The sequence below is a fragment of the Pinus tabuliformis genome, chromosome 6, assembly GCF_031772625.1.
Source record: "Pinus tabuliformis cultivar Carrire ecotype Pingquan chromosome 6, CPIR1, whole genome shotgun sequence".
Taxonomy (NCBI): domain Eukaryota; kingdom Viridiplantae; phylum Streptophyta; class Pinopsida; order Pinales; family Pinaceae; genus Pinus; species Pinus tabuliformis.
In genome coordinates this window covers 326,419,842-326,442,123 of record NC_142292.1, presented here as the reverse complement: position 1 = coordinate 326,442,123, position 22,282 = coordinate 326,419,842, and the positions used below count along the sequence as shown (strand labels likewise).

The 22,282-nt window shown below is 39.5% G+C and overlaps 1 protein-coding gene across 1 annotated transcript in view; it reads left to right on the top strand.

Moving 5' to 3' along the window:
* Window positions 1-2,179: 2,179 nt before the first annotated feature.
* Window positions 2,180-22,282, top strand: part of LOC149258620 (uncharacterized) — a 104,772-nt gene continuing 84,669 nt past the window's right edge. Inside the window, exons 1-2 of the mRNA XM_089415602.1 lie at window positions 2,180-2,408; window positions 2,526-2,686. Coding sequence (XP_089271728.1) covers window positions 2,406-2,408; window positions 2,526-2,686 — 164 coding nt within the window. The 5' untranslated portion in view covers window positions 2,180-2,405. The remainder of the gene's footprint in view (window positions 2,409-2,525; window positions 2,687-22,282) is intronic.

Sequence of the window (22,282 nt, the reverse complement as noted above, 5' to 3'; positions counted from 1 at the left end):
CCCTCCAATGCAGCACCAGAGGGCCGAGGCTGGCCTGCGGCTAGAATCGCAGAGCTGGGACGGCGGCTAGGTCTCCAGAGCAGGAAAAATTTCGGTGTCCCTTCACACCAGGTCTTTAACTTCAACATAAGCTTTATGATTTGTAAGTTTCAAGGAAGCATTATTGCAGTAAGATTTCATTTATTTAAAGTTACAGCCACATATTAATAAATGTAGAGGTAATTTATGTGGGAATTGGGAAATGACATGGCATGCCCATGTGCCCCTCGTGCTAGCAAGGCACACCCTTGAGGTGACATGTGGCACTGGTTACCATGTCATATTCCATGTGTTAGATATATGGACATGTTGATGTGGTGCTGATATAAAATAGAAAAAGGAAAAAACTTCTAAGGGTCATATCTTGTTGTCCTAGATTCAAAACCAGACAAATTTCATTCAACTAAAAAATTCTCTATGTGTAGAATGTAATGGACACCTTAAAAGTGGAGTCTAAAGTGATTAAAATAAAGCAAAAAAGCGGTACCCTGTTTCCTTAATCAGACATTAGGGATTGAGTATGTTGCAACTAGATCAATTGATGATTGAAAATCCACATATGGTTTTGTTTTCCATCTTGGTTATGTTATGGCTTGGTCTTGCCAAAAAAAAATCAACAATTGCATTGTCTTCTGCAAAAAATTGAGTATTGAGATGTAGTTCTTACAAGTTAGGAAGTTCTTCGCCTTCAACAATTATTGACTGAGTTTGGAATTTAACAAGATCACCCTACTATTATTTGGTGTGATAATGAGAGCACCATGCATATTTCCAGGAATCCAATGGTGCATCAAAGGACCAAACAAATTGAGATACATATGCATTTTATTCCCTAAATTATTCAAGATGGCATTCTTAGCTTGTAGTATGTAACTACTAAAGAGCAAGTTGCAAATATCTTCACCAAACCTTTGGCATCATTAAGCTTTCTTCAATTATCACTAATGCTTGGATTAAAGGAAGTTGTCCTTGGGGGCTCACCTTGAGTCCTCCTTCCTTCATCTCCTCATCTCCTCATTCATCTTTTCTTCTTTTTCCTTTTTACTCTCTTTTGGGGAGGAGTTTTTTCCTATTAGATTTTCTCCTTTTTTTTTCCACTGATGAGAGGTTGTAAATCGGTACCTTAGCAAGCCTTGTTGTCATGACCCATTCTTTGTTTTTTGTTTTCGTTTTGTTTTCTTCCTATGTTTCACTTACGGGGGAGTTTTAGAGTTCCAATAAAATAACATTGAAACTTGTAAGCTTACGTAGCCATCTTATCTTTTGCATTATAAAGCTTATCTTCTAGTTATCACTAGAAGCTTTTTGCATTATAAAGCATTTTAGAGTTGCAATAAAATAACATTGAAACTTGTAAGCTTACGTAGCCATCTTATTTTGTGCATTATAAAGCTTATCTTCTAGTTATCACTTAAGCTTTTTGCATTATAAAGCTTATCTTCTAGTTATCACTAGAAGCTTTCGTTGCAATTATAAATAAGACTATTGTATAGCTCATTTTCAGAGCAATGAAGAATAATAACTTGTTCATTTCTTCAATTTTATCTCATTGTAAAAATGTTTTTAATTATGCAGTCTCGTCCTCCAATACTTTTTACACATCTACAATATACATACTCTACTCTTCTTAAACACATGTTTTTAATTATTAAACCTATTCAATTATAACTAATACCAGCCTAGATCCATCTTAACTCTAGATCTACCCACCGAGAGCGATCAAATCTCTTTTCACTCTAAAAGAGGTTTGTATCTCAAGAAATTTGATCCCTCTCAATGCTTGGTAGATCCAGAATTGAGATAGATCTTCCCTCTTTCAAATAAACTATTTTCGACATAAATACAATGGGTCATTTTTATTTTATTTTTATAAGATTATTTTTATTTTATTTTGAGGTCACTTAAAATATTTACATTATGTTACAGCATCTCTACCATACTACTACACTTATTTTTATTTTAACCAAATTAAAATATTTAATTTGCATTTGCATTAACATCTTTACTGTAATAAAATACACCAATAATTAACATTTAATTATCACTAATATAATTAAAAGTTATCTAATTTCATATTAACGTGATTAGCCATTCCCATACAAATAAAATTTCTAACCACTAAACCACATACCCTCCTCAAAGCAAGACGTGGAAAATGTGGATCCCAGTATCCCTCTGAAACCACATACCCTCCTCGAACCAAGACGTGCAAAAATGTGGATCCCACTATCCCTCTGAAACCACATACCCTCCTCCAACCAAGACGTGCAAAATGTGGATCCCAGTGTCCCTCTGAAGCAGATGGATATGATATAACGTAACATAGGTTCACGAACGTCATTGCCACAGCTTCCACATTTTCTGCAATGGTAAACATCCCCTGTCTTGTCGATATCTTCCTTCTGGTGCTAAATATTTTTGGATGTATACTCACGCTATATATTATTGGGCACGGTTGAGTTTTGATGGAGTACGAGCCCCTGTAGGTTGAGGAAGAATCGAGAGCTGGAATGGAGATTGAGGGTGCTAAGAATTCCAAAACTTGCAGGCGCTGCAAGGCTTCATATGATCCGACGTCCAATTCCTCCTCCTCCTGTCGATTCCATCCATCTTTCTTTGTTTCTCGCAGGCACGATGATCAGAAGAGGTTCGAAATCCCTTCCCTTGACATTCAGTTCAATTTCGTTTACTCATAGGGTTTAATCTTCTCAAGCTTACAAAGAACCCAATGATAATGTTATTCCATTAAAAGATTTTTATTGTCTTGCAAAATTCTGTTTTACTTCATTTCCAGAATGGTTTATATTTCTCTTCCAAAAGCGATAAATTATAGAACCCTGGACAGAAACAGTAAACTAGAACTGCAAATTTACATATTGTTGGTGGGTTATTAATATCTGTTTATATTTATATACATTTTTTGTGGGTTACTGGTGGTTATTGTGGCTGATGCTTAAGGTTGAGGTCTCCTTTATCTTATATTTTTGGGATAAATTCTGTTGGCAGACAACATGTCCACATGCAGATCGACTTCATGATCTCCTGGGCCATTACAGCTTCAACATGGATAATCAAATCACTTGAACTAGCACTTAGGGCTAAGTAAAAATATATACAATTCCTCTTGTCTGAATGCACGAATGGGTATTTATTCAGTAAATTTGTGAAGAAATTGCACATTCTTGGATATTTTGTTTTGTGATCCATGCTTTCTAACTTCATTGTGATATTGTTTCTCCATCGTCCATTGTGGTATTCCCTTGTTTGCAACTTGAACAACTCTAATTTAGATTTCTTAGTTTCTTTGACTATGGTTCCGAGGGTGTTATACTGGGTATGTAATTTAAGTTAATTTAGTGGTTCCAAAAATAGCCAATGGGATTGAAAAAAGGAATACGAATAATGAATAGAGCATGCAATGCAAAGTAGACCATCAGAGAAGCAGAAAAAACCATGAAGCATTAAGGTCGAGAAGGGCAAAAGAAGAAATCTTAAAAATGGAAAAATCTTTCCAAGGCTGAGAAGAATTGATGATAAGATTTGTGCGGATCTTTGATGGAGGCTGCTGAAGGCTGCAAAAGCTGACTCATCTCCTAAATGGAGTCTGATCACAAGATCTTTTTGGGGCATGGCCTGTCGAAAATCTAAAAATGCGGTGATTGTATGCAGTTGGAGATGCGTGTTGATCTGGAGCGAAGGGTTTTCTGCCAAAACTGAAACATCTCATGGTTAAGCAAAGGCAGACATTTCTGATTCCATAATCTATAAGAGTCCTCGGGAAATCATCTGGATCTTTAAACAGATAGTTGTACTGTTCATTTCAGAGTAAAGGGTATTTGAAGATATGATGATCTTCAGCCGTAGGTTCTCAAAAACAAATTCTGCAAGTTTATTGCTTTTGTGGAACAAACCTGGAGCTCTGCTAGAGGGACTCTTGAGCTCCTTGCTATCGCCCTCTTGAGATACTCTGCAGTCTGGATTCGGCCATCCTGGGGTAAAACTGGAAATAGTGAAGGAGCTTGATTTTTAAAGTTTCTCATGGATCTGTCCGTGTTGCCTTCAGGTGGTCCTTGTAAATCTCATCACAGATGCCTGCACTAGTTTCTTACTCAGTGACTTGCGAGTGTTATCAACTTATCACAAAATCTAGTACCTTAGTGCAAAGTCTTTCTCAAGGCTAAGACTAGTGGAACATTGAAGTGTTGCCATTGTCACGTAGGCAAACAAGTTCCCTCTTTTTAGTAAAGGATGGATCCTACACAAGGGAATCTTCCCTAGAAGCTTCTAGGATTCCTAAGGCAAGAGGGAATCAAGTCTAAAGACATTTATTTAACTACTCAAAATACCACCAACAAGATATAATATTCAATGCAATTGTTAGAGTCCTATGTTATAGTAATCAAAGTCAGACTTAGTCTTTTCATTATGTTGATCAATTTGTAAAGTTTTTGCCATGATCTCTTGGAGATCAAGTCCTTAGTCCTTAAAGAATGTCAGATCACGTCATTAGTATCATTATATTAGGGGTGTATGAGTAATAATGGGAAGTGGTCATTGATTTCCTAAAAGATTGGGTTAAGAGAGTCTAGGGTCATGATCGGTCAAGTCATGAAGATGGAGGTGCGCTACGCAATTGCACTGCGCTTCTACTGGAAGAAGAAGGTTTAGGGTTTGAAGGTTTGTGTATGGCCTAGAAGTTTTCTCATGGGTTTGAAATGTTGTATGGACCATTCCATGCCATCCTAGTACCCTCAGCATGTCAGATGATGGCCAGAGATAGTATAAGCTTGGAGTGCTGTGCTTTCACACAGTCACCGTATTTTCACCATATCTCTTAAACCCTGTACCTATTTGCCATGAAATTTTTACAGTAGATGCATGGGGGTGAGATGAATAAGCTCACTTAATTTCAGGTCAAAATGCTTCACGGTTTTCGAGAAATGAGTCACCGTCATCTACAACCATTTTTGGATTTTTTTCGAGATCCGTGAGTCGGATTTGGCTCAAAATTTGTGTGGAGAAGGGTTATAATGATATTAACTTGTTGTCAAAAAATCAGCTCAATCCGATTTACCGTTTAGGAGATATTCAAAAAATACAGAGCACTATGCTTCTGGACAGTCAACTGTTTGACCATCAGATTCGACTCCAAAGCTTCCAAAACTGATTTTGAAGATGCTGACAAGTGTCTTGGAGCCTTAGGATGTTGAAGATATAGATCATTGTAAATATTTAAGGTTTTGGTTATGCATTAAGTTGAGGATTACAGTAGGTAAACCACTTCCTAGTTTTTAGCATAGTAGGTCTACATTCGTTGCATCTAGCTGATTACCATTTCTCCTTTGGGAAATTCGGTTCTTCTAGGTGGCAACTTAATGCTTTTGATGTATATATTGTGTAAATATCATAGTGCAAAGGGTCAGGTTTGAGAAGAAAGAACACTGTGTGTATTGTATTTTCTTGATTTTCCAGTGAATGAAAAGACAGAGGCCTAATTTACAGGGATTCCTGTGTCAGTTGCTTTGGAGATGTGCTTCTTTGTTTTGTAAATTATCTTATGTAATCAATCATGCTTTGAAATGTGTCTTCTTGTTTAGTTGAACAAAGATTTGTCTCAGAATTCGCTTCAAAAAGTGCTCTGTTTCAGTTTGCTAAACATTTATGTTTTCTACTTGAATGGCATTTAGAATTCATCTTGTTGTTTGATGTTCTATATGTCATTTTCCACCACGAATTTGACTAAAAGACTCCAAAAAGACTGCCTACGTTGCCCCTGTAGAAGATCCCTCTTTCTCTTCATCCTTTCACTGAAAAAGAATCATCCTATATGACCGTATTGCCCAATAGATCTGTCTTCTCTCCTGCCAGAAAACCTTTAAAATCTATATCCCTCTGAGCACCAAACCTAGCCTAAGATCTAACTGACTAAATTGGACAAAGAGAACCCTCTCTGAAGCTGGAAGGGTTAGATTCCAAGCTTCCAAGTGGTTATCTTTGGATTCCTCTCCTCAGCCTGGAGGAATTACAGAGTGCTAACAACAAGTATAGTGTGGTTAATTAATACAATTTCCAGATTTGGATGGATGAGGTTGTATATCAATTTAAAAGGCTTAGCAAGTCAACACCGGTCAAAAGAGGATCTCCAAACACTACAAAAGAAGAAAAAGCTATTGGCTGTTGTAAAACTTGTAAAAAAGATATTGAATTAGATTGAACAAGTTATGACAAGCGCAATAAAAGCAGCACTTGAACAAGTCATTATCAGCTAAAACTAGAGCTTAAACAATCTATTAGACTAGAGTTTAGTTAACTAGCTAAATCTGAAAAACTATATGTATATAACAGCCCAAGAAAACGTAACATCTAGCTGTAGAAGGGCTGTAAAATAAATCAGCAAGGTAAAATATGATGACAATATCAAAATATCAATTTTTAGCTAAGTAAAGGCACGATAATCCAAGAAACGTCCAGCTTATGTATGGCTGAAAACTTATGTAAAAGAGTTACAAAACCCTACTTTAACCCTAAAACAATAAAATAAATATAAATTTAGCCTTTATGGTTGACTATCGGGAGAAGACCAATGCCTACTATATTTTTTTGGGCATATGGGGTCAACTAAGGACTCCCTTGAAGAGATTTAAGTAGACCTAGGGCGATGATTAGGTTTGTCCATTACAAACCCTAGAAGATCCACCTAGTATCTTGTAAGCTTCAAGGAAATTCAAGGGAAGATTCACCTCTAGAAATCTTCCTAGGGTTTTAGAGAAAGGATCTCTCCAAATGGCAAAAACAATTTGAAGAGCATGCACCCTCGCCACTAGAAAAGTACAATTGCACATAATAATCATTCATAAACAGTGTTGATAGAGTTGTCATGGACAAAAAATCGGTGAGGGTCATGAAAAAATTGTTTCCGAAAAATCGGAAAAAAAATCTGAAACCGCAACAAACATTAAAAAAGCAAAATTATTCATTTTGAAAGATTTTCAAACATATAAATCAACAACAACATCAAATAAACACATTGGCACATAAATATAAAGAAAGCATTGATATTATATAAATGTATCTCATCATCATGAGATGTACAATAGAAAAAGAAACAAAACTAGTAGCTAGCTATCTGAGATTAGTGCCCTCTCCCCCTTTTATGAGAAAAGATTATGGGTTGTTTTCTAGGCCTGCCCCTAACAGTAGAAGGCTCTGGCCTTGTACCAAATGTTGGACGATGATTGATGGGTATAGAACTGTGCTCTCCTATATCTATAGAAGGTGGTGCTGATGTTGCCATTGCATAATCCCAAGGGGATTTTTGCCCTTAGGGTTAGAAAATCACAAATAAATTGTACTAGCTTCCACAGTGTTTCATTCAATTCTAGGCAGAGTTAATATAAAATATGTAACAATATAATCATCCAGTAATCTTTACAGAACATCAATAACTCACAACAATCTCATTTAACAACTGCTCCTAGTTTATTACACCAGTAGTCATGATTCTATAATAGTGGTAATCCTTTCCTATAACAGTAGCAATCTATAAGTCCATAGTCAATACCCTTATTAATGACTAACTTACAAAGCTGCTATAGCTTAATGGTTGACTCATTAATCCAATGCTGCTCTACAAAACTCATTGAGTTACTGTTGCTTTCCACTATGCTTTCAATTACTGTGTCGTTCTAATTGATTAGGATTCTAACATTCACTACACCATGCTGTGGAATGTGACACCTTGAATGTTCTTTGTATTCTCCGAGATGGGGCTGGCACTAGTTACGATGTCAAATGGTAAGTTTCGGCTTCCCTTGAGGCCTTCGTATTGAAATATGTAACTAGGTTTAGTCTTCATAATATGTCATGTACTCTTGATTTTTGTATATTTTGTAAAAAGAAAGAAAAAGGTATTATTGTTATTTTATAGAATGGGTTTCATGCTCAAGGTCATTTTTATTTTAGGTCAAAACACCAATTGTGTGCTTTTAGGGATTGTCAAAGAGTCATAGAGTCAATAGAGTCTTTATATTATGTAAAAGACCCCTTTGGGCATTTTGTATCAAGTCAAAGTATTTATTTTTGAATAAAAAATGTGGATCTGCCCTTCCATGACCAAGTCGACCTTGTAGTGAAGAAGTCAACCTTATTAGGGCTATTCGTCCTCCTTAGAAGCTTATCTATCTATCTATCTATCTATCTATCTATCTATCTATATATATATATATATATAAGAGACCTTTGACCTCATTTACATCAATCAATAAAGTTCGATCAAGCAAGCTAAAAGAAGGAGAAGGAAGAACAAGTGAAGGACTAGATCTCAAGAAGAAAAACAAAATTTTCATTTTTTGCTCACTGCCTCTCTCAAACATGCAAAGAAGGCTAGGGTTTGATTGCAGCTACAAGTCCTAATTTCAGATCTCTAAGAAGGGTCGAAAATCTGATGAAAGGAGGCAAGTTTTATAGTCCATTTGTCTAGAAGGAAGAAGCAAGCCAAGCGAAGAAGTAAGGAGGTCTAAATCAATTTTACTCATCCACACGTGCGAAGTTGCAGGCGATCCGAAAAAGCACAGACATGCAATGAAGGCCAAAATTTGTTGCATGAGTTAAAGTTGTGCAATTGAAAAAGGTTTGACTTAGTTTGAATTTATTAAAGAGAAATTGATCTATAGAAGGTTGACTTGGTCTTGGAAGGGTATTGGTCTTGGGTCTAAAGGTATTGGAATTCATCATTTGAAAATTCTATAAGAATAGAAGAGATTCTTTGTGGGTTTTCCTCTCTAGGAGAGGTTTTGGCCCTGGGTAGCAGCCTACAATCTTGTGTCCATTTGTTCTATTGATCTTCATGTTTTTGGTAGTTGTTTGATGATAAGAACACCATAATAATTAAGATAAGAAGAAGCAAATTAAAAGTACATCAAGTTAAAGTAAAAGAACATCACAGACAATTATCGAAGTAAAGAGAGAAATCACACCTAATTTAGCTGCCCTAGATTTCTCAACACTTCATAGCTAAGTGTAGTCTCTTGTAATCCTTGCGGCCCAATTTTGTCTCGAACCCGTGTGCTGTTTTAGAAAAAATACCACGTTACGACAACCCACATTGAGTCGTTGTCACCGATTTGTTCCAGCGATCGTCCCACACTGATCCGCTTGCAATGATCACTCTTCATAGTGGATGTCTTGCTGTACAAGTCGCTTCCAAAATCTCATGCAAACAAATCGTTTTCATTGGTTTCATTCCTTATGGACCTGATTGTTGAATAACTCACTCACTTTCCTATGTTAATTCCTGCTGTGCTGCTATAGAGAAATTCACCGAAGAACCCTTTTTTGATTTGCCACAGATAGATTGATTAAATGCCTTAAAACTATTTCCACAAGGATGGCATAGAACTTCGGTGACTACAGATATACCTCAAAGCTGACCTTTGCTACAAACATTGGTGGCTATAAAGTTGACCCTGGTTGTCAAGTAGCGAATTGGGTGATTGTAATATGTCACAGTAAGATCTCTTTCCCTGGGTTTCCTTCAAGAGTTTGATGCCCCCTAGAATTTCGCTATTGATGTGCCTTTCAACAAATATGATTGATCTTAGAAAGATCCCCACTTTTCTCGTTTCAGGTACTTGCCTTAGGAAGAATTCGTTGACCTTGACCAGATCTTTCTTCAACAATCTTGTGCCATAACAAGGTAGAAAAGATAAAGAGATAAAAAAGAGTTTATCAACTAGGGTGGAATCTTTCACCATCGAAATTGATAGGAGAAAGGGGCTTAAAACCCTTAGGGCCTCAGGCTTAAAGACAAATAGAGATAAATGGTCCTATTCAATGGTAATCAAAATGAATCCAATCCTCTTGTATATATAGATTTCTTTGAGGATATATTCCTCCTTAATTGATTGAGTGAGGTTAAATCAAAACCACCAACTTTGGGTTTCTTTGCCCAGCTACCCCAAAATTTGCCCAAACATTGGGTATTTTGGGGGTTTTCCACTTTATCAAGGACTATAGCCTACAAGGATCGATAGGCTACTTAGTCTCTTAGGCAATTAATTTATCGGGAACATTACATATTCTCCTCCTCTTGCTCCTCCGCCTCTTGTTACCCCTGTTGTTGTACTACTATTGGCTCCTCCTCTAACCATGCAGGTGACTCCTCCATGATGGGAAGCTCAGATTCCACCCTCGACTTATACAATACATCAATATTGTCTAAGGAAATGACATCCACATCCGATGTTCTATCCATTTGCTTCATCCACAGTTAGAGGTTGTAATGGATATACACCAAGTCATTAATGTTAGTTTTTGTAGCATTGGATGGTGTTCTTGTCTTGAGACTTTGTAGACACATGAGATCTCCAAAACCCATAAATAGTTTCTGGAAATTCAACCTAGAAATGGTCAATTAAATTAATTAGCCATCATTTATTTTTTCCTAAGTCTAACTTAGGAAAAATGGGTTAATTAATATAAATTAATTGAGAAATGTGTGAATTATCTAGAAACTCACACGTTTTCAGAATGCAAACTTTTGTGATTCATAATGTTATTGAGAGAATCCTTCTGGTAAATCACATTTCAATATTTCTGGTCGATACGTTTCGAACCACTAAGTGTGGTTCATCATCAGGACCTTGATGAATGTACTGATCCAACCATGTAATTATACACTGTAGAGACGCAAAATTGCTAGAGAGATGAACATTAAAGGAAATTAATAAATTAATTAATGTGAATGTTATATAATTTAAAAATAATATAAATGTTATACCACTTATAAAATAATTAATTTAAAAAAGGAATTACTAAATTTATTCTTAATTTTAATACAATATTGTTTATAATAATAGGTTATTATTATTTTGATAATAACAACTAATATATACCTGTATAAAAGAAGTTTTAATTTTAGATAACAATGGTATGTTCTATGCTTAAGAGCAATTTACTTCAATTTTTCAAATTAGCCCAATATCAATTTCTAACATGATAGTAAATGGAGATAGAACATAAATAACAAGCAGAAGACAAGCCAAGACAAGAGGACACAATATTTGGCGGATGCCAGGGAAAAACTCCAATGTGGGGGAACCCTTTGATCAAGTCTTCTTATTATTCTTCAAAAGTTCAGCACAAAGAGAGTACAATATACAAAATTCACTTGCCCAATTACAGTCAAATCTGTCTAGTCAAACTACAGTCAATAGGATGCCCTAACCAGAAAGTCAACATTGGTCAACTTAACAAAAATCTTCCTCCAAATCAGCTCGGTCAAACCCAATCAACTTGGCCTCCAAGGATAGTCCGAATCAGCCCAAAACAGTCTCGAAAATATCAATCAAACTCGGTCAACGCAGGTGCAAACCTGCGATCAACTTCCTTGTAGTCAACACTGGTCAAACAACTCAGAATGCCTCGATTTTTGTGCCCAAAAATGCGGCCTGCCCAAACAGAGTTTCTCCAAGGAAAATCACAATCAAACAAGGTCAACTGCTGCCCGGTCAACGCTGGTCAACCCTTTTGCAATTCGGTCAATGCATAAAACAGAAAATTACAGACTTGTCCTTCGCACGTGTGGAGGAGAGAGGTTGCCCAGAAATCCATACACCCAGTCAGATGAGGAGAGAGAGATATATGTGAGTGATTATTGATGTCCAAATGAGGTAGATGCATCTTCTATTTATATGTAATTTTGAGGATGAAAAGACACATCTTTTGGGCTTTTGAGCCTACATTAGTTCGCTGGTCAACCGTGATAATTGTTGATTTGGGGTAGCATCGGATGTGCTCTAGCCACGAAATTTGATGGACAGGTTGGGGCACATAAGATCTCTAATACCCAGGATGGGTTTGCGCAGATTCTAAACAGATCAGGAGATATTAAAATAATTCATATTTTTAATGAAGTTCCTAAGTCTAAACTTAGGGAAAATAAAATATTAATGTGTATTAATATGAATCTGTGTTAGAAAGGTCCAAAAGACATGGATCAAGCCAGATCTAATCTTAGCCATTGATTAGGGACTTAATCTCGGCCGTTGAGATGTCAATAGGAAAAGTATAAGAGGAGGCTTGAGGGTCACTTGGAGAATACACCAGATGATCAGTCATTCTATTCTCTAGAGCGGGGTTTGCTAAGAGAGATAGAATCAGTGATCGGGAGAGCAACTGAGGGGCATTGAGTACAAAGAAACAGAGAAGGCAGAGATTGTGCCGGGAGAGCAGTGCAACAGCGAAGGAGAGTGACGCAGAGCCAGCAAGGGCTCACGCTGGGCCACATAGAGGCAACCAAGTGTTGCGCAGAGCACCAGAGAGGTTAGCGTGAGACAAAGAGGGGCTGACATAGTCCAGATTGGGCAGACGCTGGGGTTGTAGAGCAGTTTTGTGCTGAGGAGCTGCCAGAAGGATTTTCCGGGGTTTCAGCTAGGAGATTTCTCTCAAATTGTGAGGTATAGCTGCTAAGGAAATTCTCTGTTGGGTAGGCCAGTTTTGGCACCCAGATTGTACTCTAATATTGCTTAATAAGAAAACCCTCAGATAGCTGCACTGGTTTTCCCGCATTGGGTTTTTCTGGGGACATTGGTCCAAAAATAATGGTGTCATGTGGTGTGTTTGTTCTTGTTTCTTTTAGTTGCTGATCTGTAATATGTTGAGCATGCACTGGTGTTTATTTTCAGTATTTACTTTGTAAATAACTTGTTAAGGAAAAAATAACAAGTAGGTAGGAATAAATCAGATAAAGTGCATGAAGGGTTTCTAAACTAAGTAAAGTTAGAAACTTCAACATGGTATCAGAGCGTGGTTGCATATCACAGGAGGACTAAAATACATCAGCCAAGCGGAGCAATAACAGTAGAAAACCGCTGTCCCGAGGTGACAAAAGTTGTTTCTAGCAGCGCAGAAGCCAAGGAAGTGTGACGCAGAGCCAGCCAAAGCCACGTAGAAGAAGCCGGGAACTACGTAGAGCCTCAAAGAGGCTAGTGTTGCTGACGCAGAGGGCCAGAGGTTTGATGCAGGGCATCCCAGGGCTGACGTAGACCCTTCCGGGGTGACGCAGAGCTAGTGTGAGGCAGAGAGGGGCTGATGCAGTTCACAAAGAGGTAGTTGCTGGGGTCTAGAAGGCTGCAAGAATATTGTAGAGTGGAGTTGGTGAGGTACTGTAGTCAGAACAATACCTGACAGAGCAGGGCCAGAGGAGTTGTTACCGAGGGTTTCTAGTCAAGGAACCCGGATCAGCAGTGCAGTTGCACAAGACGATTAGAGTAGGGGGCATCTCGACAAGCGACAGAAGGATTTCCGGGAGGGAAATCTGGACTCAGAGGGAGTCCAGAAGAGAACCCCAGACGGGAAGTAGAGACTCAGAGGAGTCGAACAGAGAACTTCTAGGAGGGAAGTAGAGGAGCGTCATGGCACTACATGGGATAAGAGACCAGGATAGACTGGACGAAGCATCGAACTTCGTAGTCTGGAAGGCCAAAATCTTATCAGTGCTTGACAGGAATCGTGTCAAGAACTTTGCCTTGAAGGTTATAGCTATCCCAGTCGACTCCAATGATAACGACAAGTGCGAGGAGGTAATGGCGAGGGCTAAGAGCATCATCCTTGACGGGGTCAAGGACCATGTAGTTCCACACATTGCCGAGAAGGAAATGACATATGAGATGTGGGAGGCCCTCAAGAAATTGTACCAGCATACTTCTGTGTAGAGAAGAATGCTACTTGAGAATCATTTGAGGTCGTATCAGATGAAGAAGGGAGAACCGATTGACATCTTCCTCGGAGGACTGAATGAGATCTGAGATTATTTTACTGCTATAGAGGCGACACCGGATCAGGAGCCGATGCTGAGGACAACCCTGAATGGTGTCTCAGAAGAATGGGAAGTATTTTTCCAGAGTATACTGGGCAAAGGGACACTTCCACCTTGGGACGAGATGTGGGTAGCTCTTCTCCAGGAAGAGATCAGACGGCAGTCAAAGACGGGTAGCAGCAGCAAGGGGATCAAAGGCAAGCAGGAGGAGGAAGATATGGCCCTAGCATCTAAGAGAATGCAGGAGAAGTGGAAGAAGAAAGATCTCTCCAAGATCAAGTGGTTCCACTGTGGGGAGCTGGGTCATTATGCGACCTAGTGTCCAAGGAAGGAGAGTCTTCCGAGACTAAGGCAACGCCAGCATGGGCAGAGAAAGAACTTTTGATAGACGATGACTGTGCCATGAGTGCACACGCACCACTTGAGAAGAAGTGGGGAGACATCGCGCTGTAGTCAGGCAGACTATAGATGATGAGGGGCAGGATCCTTGAGGTACCCAACCTCTTGGATTAGACCTTGCTACGGGAGCCCCGATGAGGAGTAGCAGGATTGGCTGGGTGGGTAGAGACGGATGCGGATGGAGTGGCAGAGAGAGCTACAGTGCAGGAGTCCCGAGACAGCGCAGAGCTAGCAGGCTGTAGTAGTGCGAGAGGCACAGGAGTGTTGCACCAGTGCACAAAGGCATAGCAAAGTGTGCAACGGTGTGAGATGCAGGGAGTTGCTGCAGCAGTGCAGAGGTCAGAGAGAGGGAGCACTTGTCAGCGGCAGAGGGCGCTTCAGCATCAGTGGGCAACACGATGCAACATTATGAGAGGAGGTGCAATGCATATGCAGTGCTGGGAGAAAGGACCAGCAGCAGCACAGATGCAGAGGGAGTTGTCGTACAGATGTAGCAGTGGCAGTGGCAGAACCATGGGCAGCAGTACAGGAGGCAGCGGTGTAGAGGATGTTGGGCAGGAAGGTCGAGCATCAGCACAGGTACCGATGTCGGATGATCAGAGTAATACTCAGTGAGGAGTATTGCTAGAGCACAGTCCTCGCTAAGAGGGAGTGTTGATTTGGGGTAGCATCGGATGTGCTCTAGCCACGAAATTTGGTGGAGAGGTTGGGGCACATAAGATCTCCAATACCTAGAAATGGTTTGGGCAGATTCTAAAGAGATCAGGAGATATTAAAATAATTAATATTTTTAATGGAGTCCCTAAGTCTAAACTTAGGGAAAATAAAATATTAATGTGTATTAATATGAATCTGTGTTAGAATGGTTTAAAAGACATGGATCAAGCCAGATCTAATCTTAGTCGTTGATTAGGGACTTAATCTCGGCCGTTGAGTTGTCAACAAGAAAAGTATAAGAGGAGGCTTGAGGGTCACTTGGAGAATACACCAGATGATCAGTGATTTTATTCTCTGGAGCGGGGTTTGCTAAGAGAGATAGAATCAGTGATCGGGAGAGTAGCTGAGGGGCATTGAGTACAGAGAAACAGAGAAGGCAGAGATTGTGCTGGTGGGAGAGTAGCGCAACAATTAAGGAGAGTGACGCAAGGCCTCCTCCAGCTGACGCGGGCCAAGAAAGGTTGACGCAGGGCTAGCGTGAGATAGAGAGGGGCTGATGCAGTCTAGATTGGGCAAACGCTGGGGTTGTAGAGTAGTTTTATGCTGAGGAGCTGCCGAAAGGATTTTCCGAGGTTTCAGCCAGGAGATTTCTCTCAAACTGTGCGGTATAACTGCTAAAGAAATTCTCTGTTGGGTAGGCCAGTTTCGGCACCCAGATTGTACTCTGATATTGCTTAATAAGAAAACACTCAGATAGCTGCACCAATTTTCCCGCATTAGGTTTTTCCGGGGACATTGGTCCAAAAATAATGGCGTCATGTGTTGTGTTTGTTCTTGTTTCTTTTAGTTGTTGATCTGTAATATGTTGAGCATGCATTGGTGTTTATTTTCAGTATTTACTTTGTAAATAACTTGTTAAGGAAAAAATAACAAGTAGGTAGGAATAAATCAGATAAAGTGCATGAAGGGTTTCTAAACTAAGTTAGAAACTTCAACTTGTCCATAAGCGAAATAAATTCATAATTCCATTTGTACATGTCAGAATGAGATGATCTCTACATCAATCTTATACCTCTCGGAAAGAGGAATCCAATAAAAATATCATCTTCATCATATGAGCTATCCAAGGTGGAGCTTGGCCCTAGTTTCCAAATTTAACACTTCCTCCCAACTAGGAAGAACTCCACCTACCAAATTATCTGTCAATTTGTACCATCTCTGACATCCTTGTTATACCCTGCTTTGCTCTGTTGAACCATAAAGAAATAATGAAGAAGAAATGATCGAGAACGTGTCATACCATTCTCCATTGACCCGAAATCAGTCTCCAATAATCGAGAGCGTATCATACCAGTCTCCATTGATCCGAAGTCAGTCTCCATTGATCCCAGATAATATCAAACATCTTAGCATAGGGAGTATGGTAGTACACGATGCATCCATCGGTAGTACTATGGTCACTATCCTCATTTCCCTACTCATTGGCCAGAGGTACTTCCCATGAGTCTCGGATTGCATGGGTAGGATGTATTGGTAGGAGAAGGTGAACTACTCATCCTGCTCATATGCCATAGGAGAAGGTGAACCACTCATCTTATGCATATCTCAACCATCATGGGGTATCATATAGGAAGGTGAACCATTCACCCTGTATATCGCGCACCACTAGGGGAAGGTGAACTACTCACCCTATGGTTGCTCGTCGCTCCAAGAAGTACCCCAAGCCCCCTGAAGCTCCCAGAGCTCAATATCTAAATCAAACAGGACCCTCATAAGAGGGTCTCTCCACGACTCCATGTTGTTCACGGAAGGTTAAGAATTTGACCTTCCCCAGGGGCTTTGTAAGAATATCTGCGACCTGATCATCAGTCCCAATGTGATGGAGCATTATTGCTCCCTGTTGTACCATATCCCTGATAAAGTGGTACCTAATATCAATATGCTTGGAGCAGTCATGAAATAAAGGATTCTCAGAAAGATGAATCCTACTTTGGTTGTCGTAGTAGATCACGGTGGTATCCAATACATGCCCAAACAACTCACTAAAGAGCTTCCTCAACCAAACAACTTCACAGGAGGCCATACTAACAACAATATATTCAGCCTAAGCGGTGCTCAAAGCAACCGACTTCTGCTTCGTGCTCATCCAGGATATTGAAGCGTAGCCTAGTGAGAAACAATATCCTGATGTGCTTTTACGATCCACCACACTGCCAGCCCAGTTACCATCAAAATAACCATGGAGCTTCACATTCCCGACAGTGTATCTTAGTCCATAGGTGATTGTGCCCCAAAGATATCTTAGAAGATTCTTGGCAGCAATCCAATGTATATGATGAGGCTCGACCATAAACTGACTCAATGTATTTACTGCAAAGCATATGCTCAAACAAGAGTTCACCAAGAACATTAGGGCCCCCACGAGTTGACGATACTCAGAGGGATTTCCCAAATCAGGCCCAACAACACTTCTGCATAACTTCTTGAAGTTAAGTTCCATCAGAGTAGTCACGGACTTGCAGTCCACCATCCCAAATCTTTCAAGTAACTTGACAATGTATAGAAGGAAAATCTCACCTAGATTTTGCCAGACCTCCAACCCTAGGAAATAATGCATTAGTCCTAGGTCCTTCATTTCAAACTCGAAAGCCTACTACCTCTTGCATTGATGAATGAGAGGGTCTGCACCTGTCAGAAAGAGATCGTCCACATAAAGTACCAAGATGAGAGGTCTGTCATTCTCAACCTTAAAGTAAAGGTTCAGATCAACTTCACTTTTTGTAAAACCCAACTTCATCCGATAACTGTCGATCCTCTCATACCAAGCTCAGGGAGCTTGCTTCAACCCATAGAGGGCTTTCTTCAACCTTCATACATGTGTTTGATGGTCTTGAACTTCGAACCCCTCAGGTTGTTTTGTATAGACTTCCTCCTTAGTTGAACCATTCAAGAAGGCGGTTTTGACATCCATTTGGTGTAGGTTCCATCCTTGCGAGGCAACAAGGGCTATAATAGCATGGATGGTGGTATATTAGGCAACTGGTGCAAATATATCATCGTAGTCCACACCTTCCTTTTGAGAGAAGCCTCGAGCAGCAAACCTGGCCTTGAACTTTTCAGCACTTCCATCAGCTCCGTGCTTGATCTTGTAGAGCCATTTCGAGGTGACAACGAATTTGTCCTTGGGTCTAGGGACCACATCCCAGACATCATTCTTCATAATTGACTCATACTCTTCGTTCATAGCATCCTTCCAAACTTGGTGCTTCACAACTTCTTCGAATGTGCAAGGCTCAGATTGAACAATGGTGCTCATGGCAGTTAAGTACCCTTGGTATCTATTCGGCTTCTTACTTTCACCAAATGTCCCCTTGGTGCAATATGTCTCTCGAAATCTTCGAGAGTTTCCCTAAGCCATGAGGGTCTCCTTTTTGAGGAGGAGGGCTCATGAGGAGTGGATCAATGGGATCCATTGGTCCTTTAACATCGGGCATCGACTCATCCTGCGGTTCTCCTTGCTTTCCTGAATCTACTTATTTGCCCTTCCTTGGAATAGGAAGGTTACTAATCTTCCCAAGGGCAACATTTTCATCAAAGGTGACATCATGACTTGTCTCCAGTTCTCTTTGACGAGGCACATAGATTCTATGTGCCTTATAAGTTTCACTTTAAGCCACAAATGTTCCTTTCTTCCTAGATGCATCCAATTTGCTTCTCTTTTCTTTCGGCACATGAAAATATACGGGGCTACCAAAATTCTAAAGTGAGAAACATCATGTTTCTTACCGGTGAAAACTTCTTCGTGAGTTTTGGAGTCCAATGCTTGATGAGGGCATCTATTTTGAACATACACAGCAGTGTTGGCAGCTTGTGCCCATAAGAACTTCGGAAGGCTTTGATCATGAAGCATGGCACGAGTGGCTTCTATAATAGAATGGTTCTTCCTTTCAACAACACCATTTTGCTCAGGAGTATATGTGGTAGTAGTCTCCCTCTTAATGCCAACTTCTCTACAATAGTCATTGAACTCATTTGATTCATATTCGGTTCCGTTATCGGTCCTCAATATTTTGATCTTCTTCCCTTTTTGATTTTCGACGAAGGCTTTGAAAGAACGGAGCCAAGAGAATACTTCGTCCTTCTTCTTCCAGAAATATATCCAAGTTTTGCGAGAGAAATCATCCACAAAGATAGCTTAATACAAATATCCACCCAAGGATGTCACGGGCATCATACCAGATAGATCATAATGAACCAATTGCAAAATGTCGGTAGTCTTGCTATCACTTGAGGGGAATGGTCCCCTTGTATGTTTTCCTTTGGCACATCCCTGACAAACACCTTCATGTTCTACTTTAAATTCGGGCATACCTGTCACCATCTTCCTCACATCAGGTAGAGCCTTATAATGTAGATGAGCAAACCTCCGGTGCCATAATTTGGATTGAAGAGATGTGTCGCAAGACATAGCTCCCAATGGGCTTCCTCCAACTTGATATAGGCTATCAACCTTGAATCCAAGAGTAAATGCTTCTTTGAAATTTCTTTTCCAAACACGTACCTTTCCATCAATGAATGCCACCTTGAATCCTTTGTCCTCCATCGCTGAGATAGATACCAGGTTCTTCTTTAGATCAGGTACATATAGTACTTCTTGTAGATGAATGGTGTTGCCTTGATTCAATTGAAGAGTAACATTCCCAACTCCCTTCACGGGATAGGTGGCATTGTCTCCAAGAATGATTTCCAAATTTGTATCCTTTTCTATCAGATTTGAAAGAGCTTCCTTATACCCAGTAAAGTGCCTTGAGGCACCACTATCAATCAACCAATTTCCCAAGGTATCCGGTGGAGAGGCAGTAGAGAGGGTAGATATAAGATAAAATTCTTTTTGCTTGTTATCTACAACATTAGATTCATCATACCTGGAGTTTCTTGATCTTTTGGGAGGTCGACCATTTCCATGCTAAGTAGCGAGAACATTTCTTTTTCCTTTGTTGTTGAATCTGCCATTCCTTTGATTGTTGTTGCCCCTGAAATTGTTGTGGTTGTGGTTGTCATCATCATGAGGTGTATCCCTTCTATTAGGACACTCCCTAGCATAGTGGCCAAACCTGTTACAAATGAAGCATCTTCCCTTCCTTCCATCTTTGAATCCCGGTCTTCCTTGACATTGCTTCTTTGAACCTGCATTGTTCTTCTTTTTAGCATGAGCGGAGAATGCAGTAGGTTCATTCCTATTTGAAGGCATGTCTCTCTCCATCATCCTTGTCTCTTCTTGAGTGCATCTAGTCAACAATTCATCAAAACCTGGAATCCTGTCATTGTTGAGGATAATAGTGTTGAACACATGCCATTCACGAGGGAGTCCTCCAAGGGTAATGAGAGTGAGCTCCCTATCAGCAATAACTTCTCCAATTGAAAAAAGATCATTTTTGATCTCGGTAATCCTCATGAAGTAGGATTGGATATCTTCTTCTCTTCCCTTCTTTATGTCCTTCAACTTGTTCTTGGGGAAGAGAACTTGATTTGCATTGCTAACTTTTAACATGCCAACCAACTTGTCATACATTTCCTTAGATGTGTTCAAATCGGAGATGTGTGCAACCAAATGCTTGTTAATAGAATCCTTGATGATTTTCTTTGCTTTGACTTCACCTTTCTTGTACTTTGTCTTAGCGGCAACCAGTGCATTTGAAGGAGGTTCAGTAATCTTTCCCTGCACATAGTCCATAACATCCTGCTCTTCCAAAGTCAAATCAAGAGACATCTTCCATGCATGATAATCAGACTTATCATTGAGCTTGTCATCAGGCTTGAAGTAAGATGCGGAGGCCATTGACTCTTGTCCTTGTCCAACAAATCTTAGTGATTGCTCTTCTTAGTGATTGCTCTTTTCACTCTTGCTTGGGCTTTGTCTTCACCTCAACTTTGATTCCATGTTAATTTTAGATAACAATGGTATGTTCTATGCTTAAGAGCAATTTACTTCAATTTTTCTTATTAGCCCAATATCAATTTCCAGATTAGCAATCACATTAACATGATAGTAAATGCAGATAGAACATAAATAAAAAGCAGAAGACAAGCCAAGACAAGAGGACACAATATTTGGCAGATGCCAGGGAAAAACCCCAATGTGGGGAAACCCTTTGATCAAGTCTTCTTATTATTCTTCAAAAGTTCAGCAGAGATAGAGAGAGTACAATATACAAAATTCACTTGCCCAATTACAGTCAAATCTGTCTAATCAAACTACAGTCAACAGGATGCCCTAACCAGAAAGTCAATGCTAGTCAACTTAGCAAAAATCTTCCTCCAAATCAGCTCGGTCAAACCCAATCAACTTGACCTCCAAGGATAGTTCGAATCAGCCCAAAACAGTCCTGAAAATATCAATCAAACTCTGTCAATGTAGGGTCAAACTTGCGGTCAACTTCCTTGTGGTCAACACTGGTCAAACAATTTAGAATGCCTCGATTTCTGTGCCCAGAAATGTGGCCTTCCCAAACAGAATTTCTCCAAGGAAAATCGCAGTCAAACAAGGTCAACTGCTTCTCGGTCAACGTTGGTCAACCCTTCTGCAATTCGGTCAACGCATAAAACAAAGAATTACAAACTTATCCTTCGCACGTGTGGAGAGAGGCTGCCTAGAAATCCGTACACCCAATCAGATGAGGAGAGAGAGAGATATGTGAGTGATGATTGATGTCCAAATGAGGTAGATGCATCTTCTATTTATATACAACGTTGAGGATGAAAAGGCATGTCTTTTGGGCCTCTGAGCCTACATTAGTTTGCTGGATGACCTTGACAATTTGTCTATCAACATAATACATTCATAATTTTATTTGTACATGTCAGAATGAGATGATCTTTAGATCAATCCTACATCTCTCGGAAAGAGGAATCCAACAAAAATATCAGCTTCATCATATGAGCTGTCCAAGGTGGAGTTTGGCCCTGGTTGCCAAATTTAACAAGAAGACCTTCTAATTTCATGAAGTAATAATATTAAGAAATATTGTTATTCCTTCTTTTCTTTACTAATAGTAATTCAAAGAATATCAATGAAGAATAACAATAAAAGAAATAAAAAGCTGCAAACTATATATATATATATATATATTTCATCATTAATAATAATCATAATAAAAAGTATAAAATTAATTTATAAAAAAGGAAACTTAATTAAAACAAAAGAATGAGGGAACAACGAAAAAGAAGAAGAAGGGAGAACACCACTAGGAAAGAAAGGAGAAGGAGAAAGGCACTAACTTAGGGAAAAAGAGACGGGATCCAACAAATGCTAATCTTCCACCCATCATCCCTATTCAGCGAGATAGACTTTTTTCAATTTCGATAGCCTCC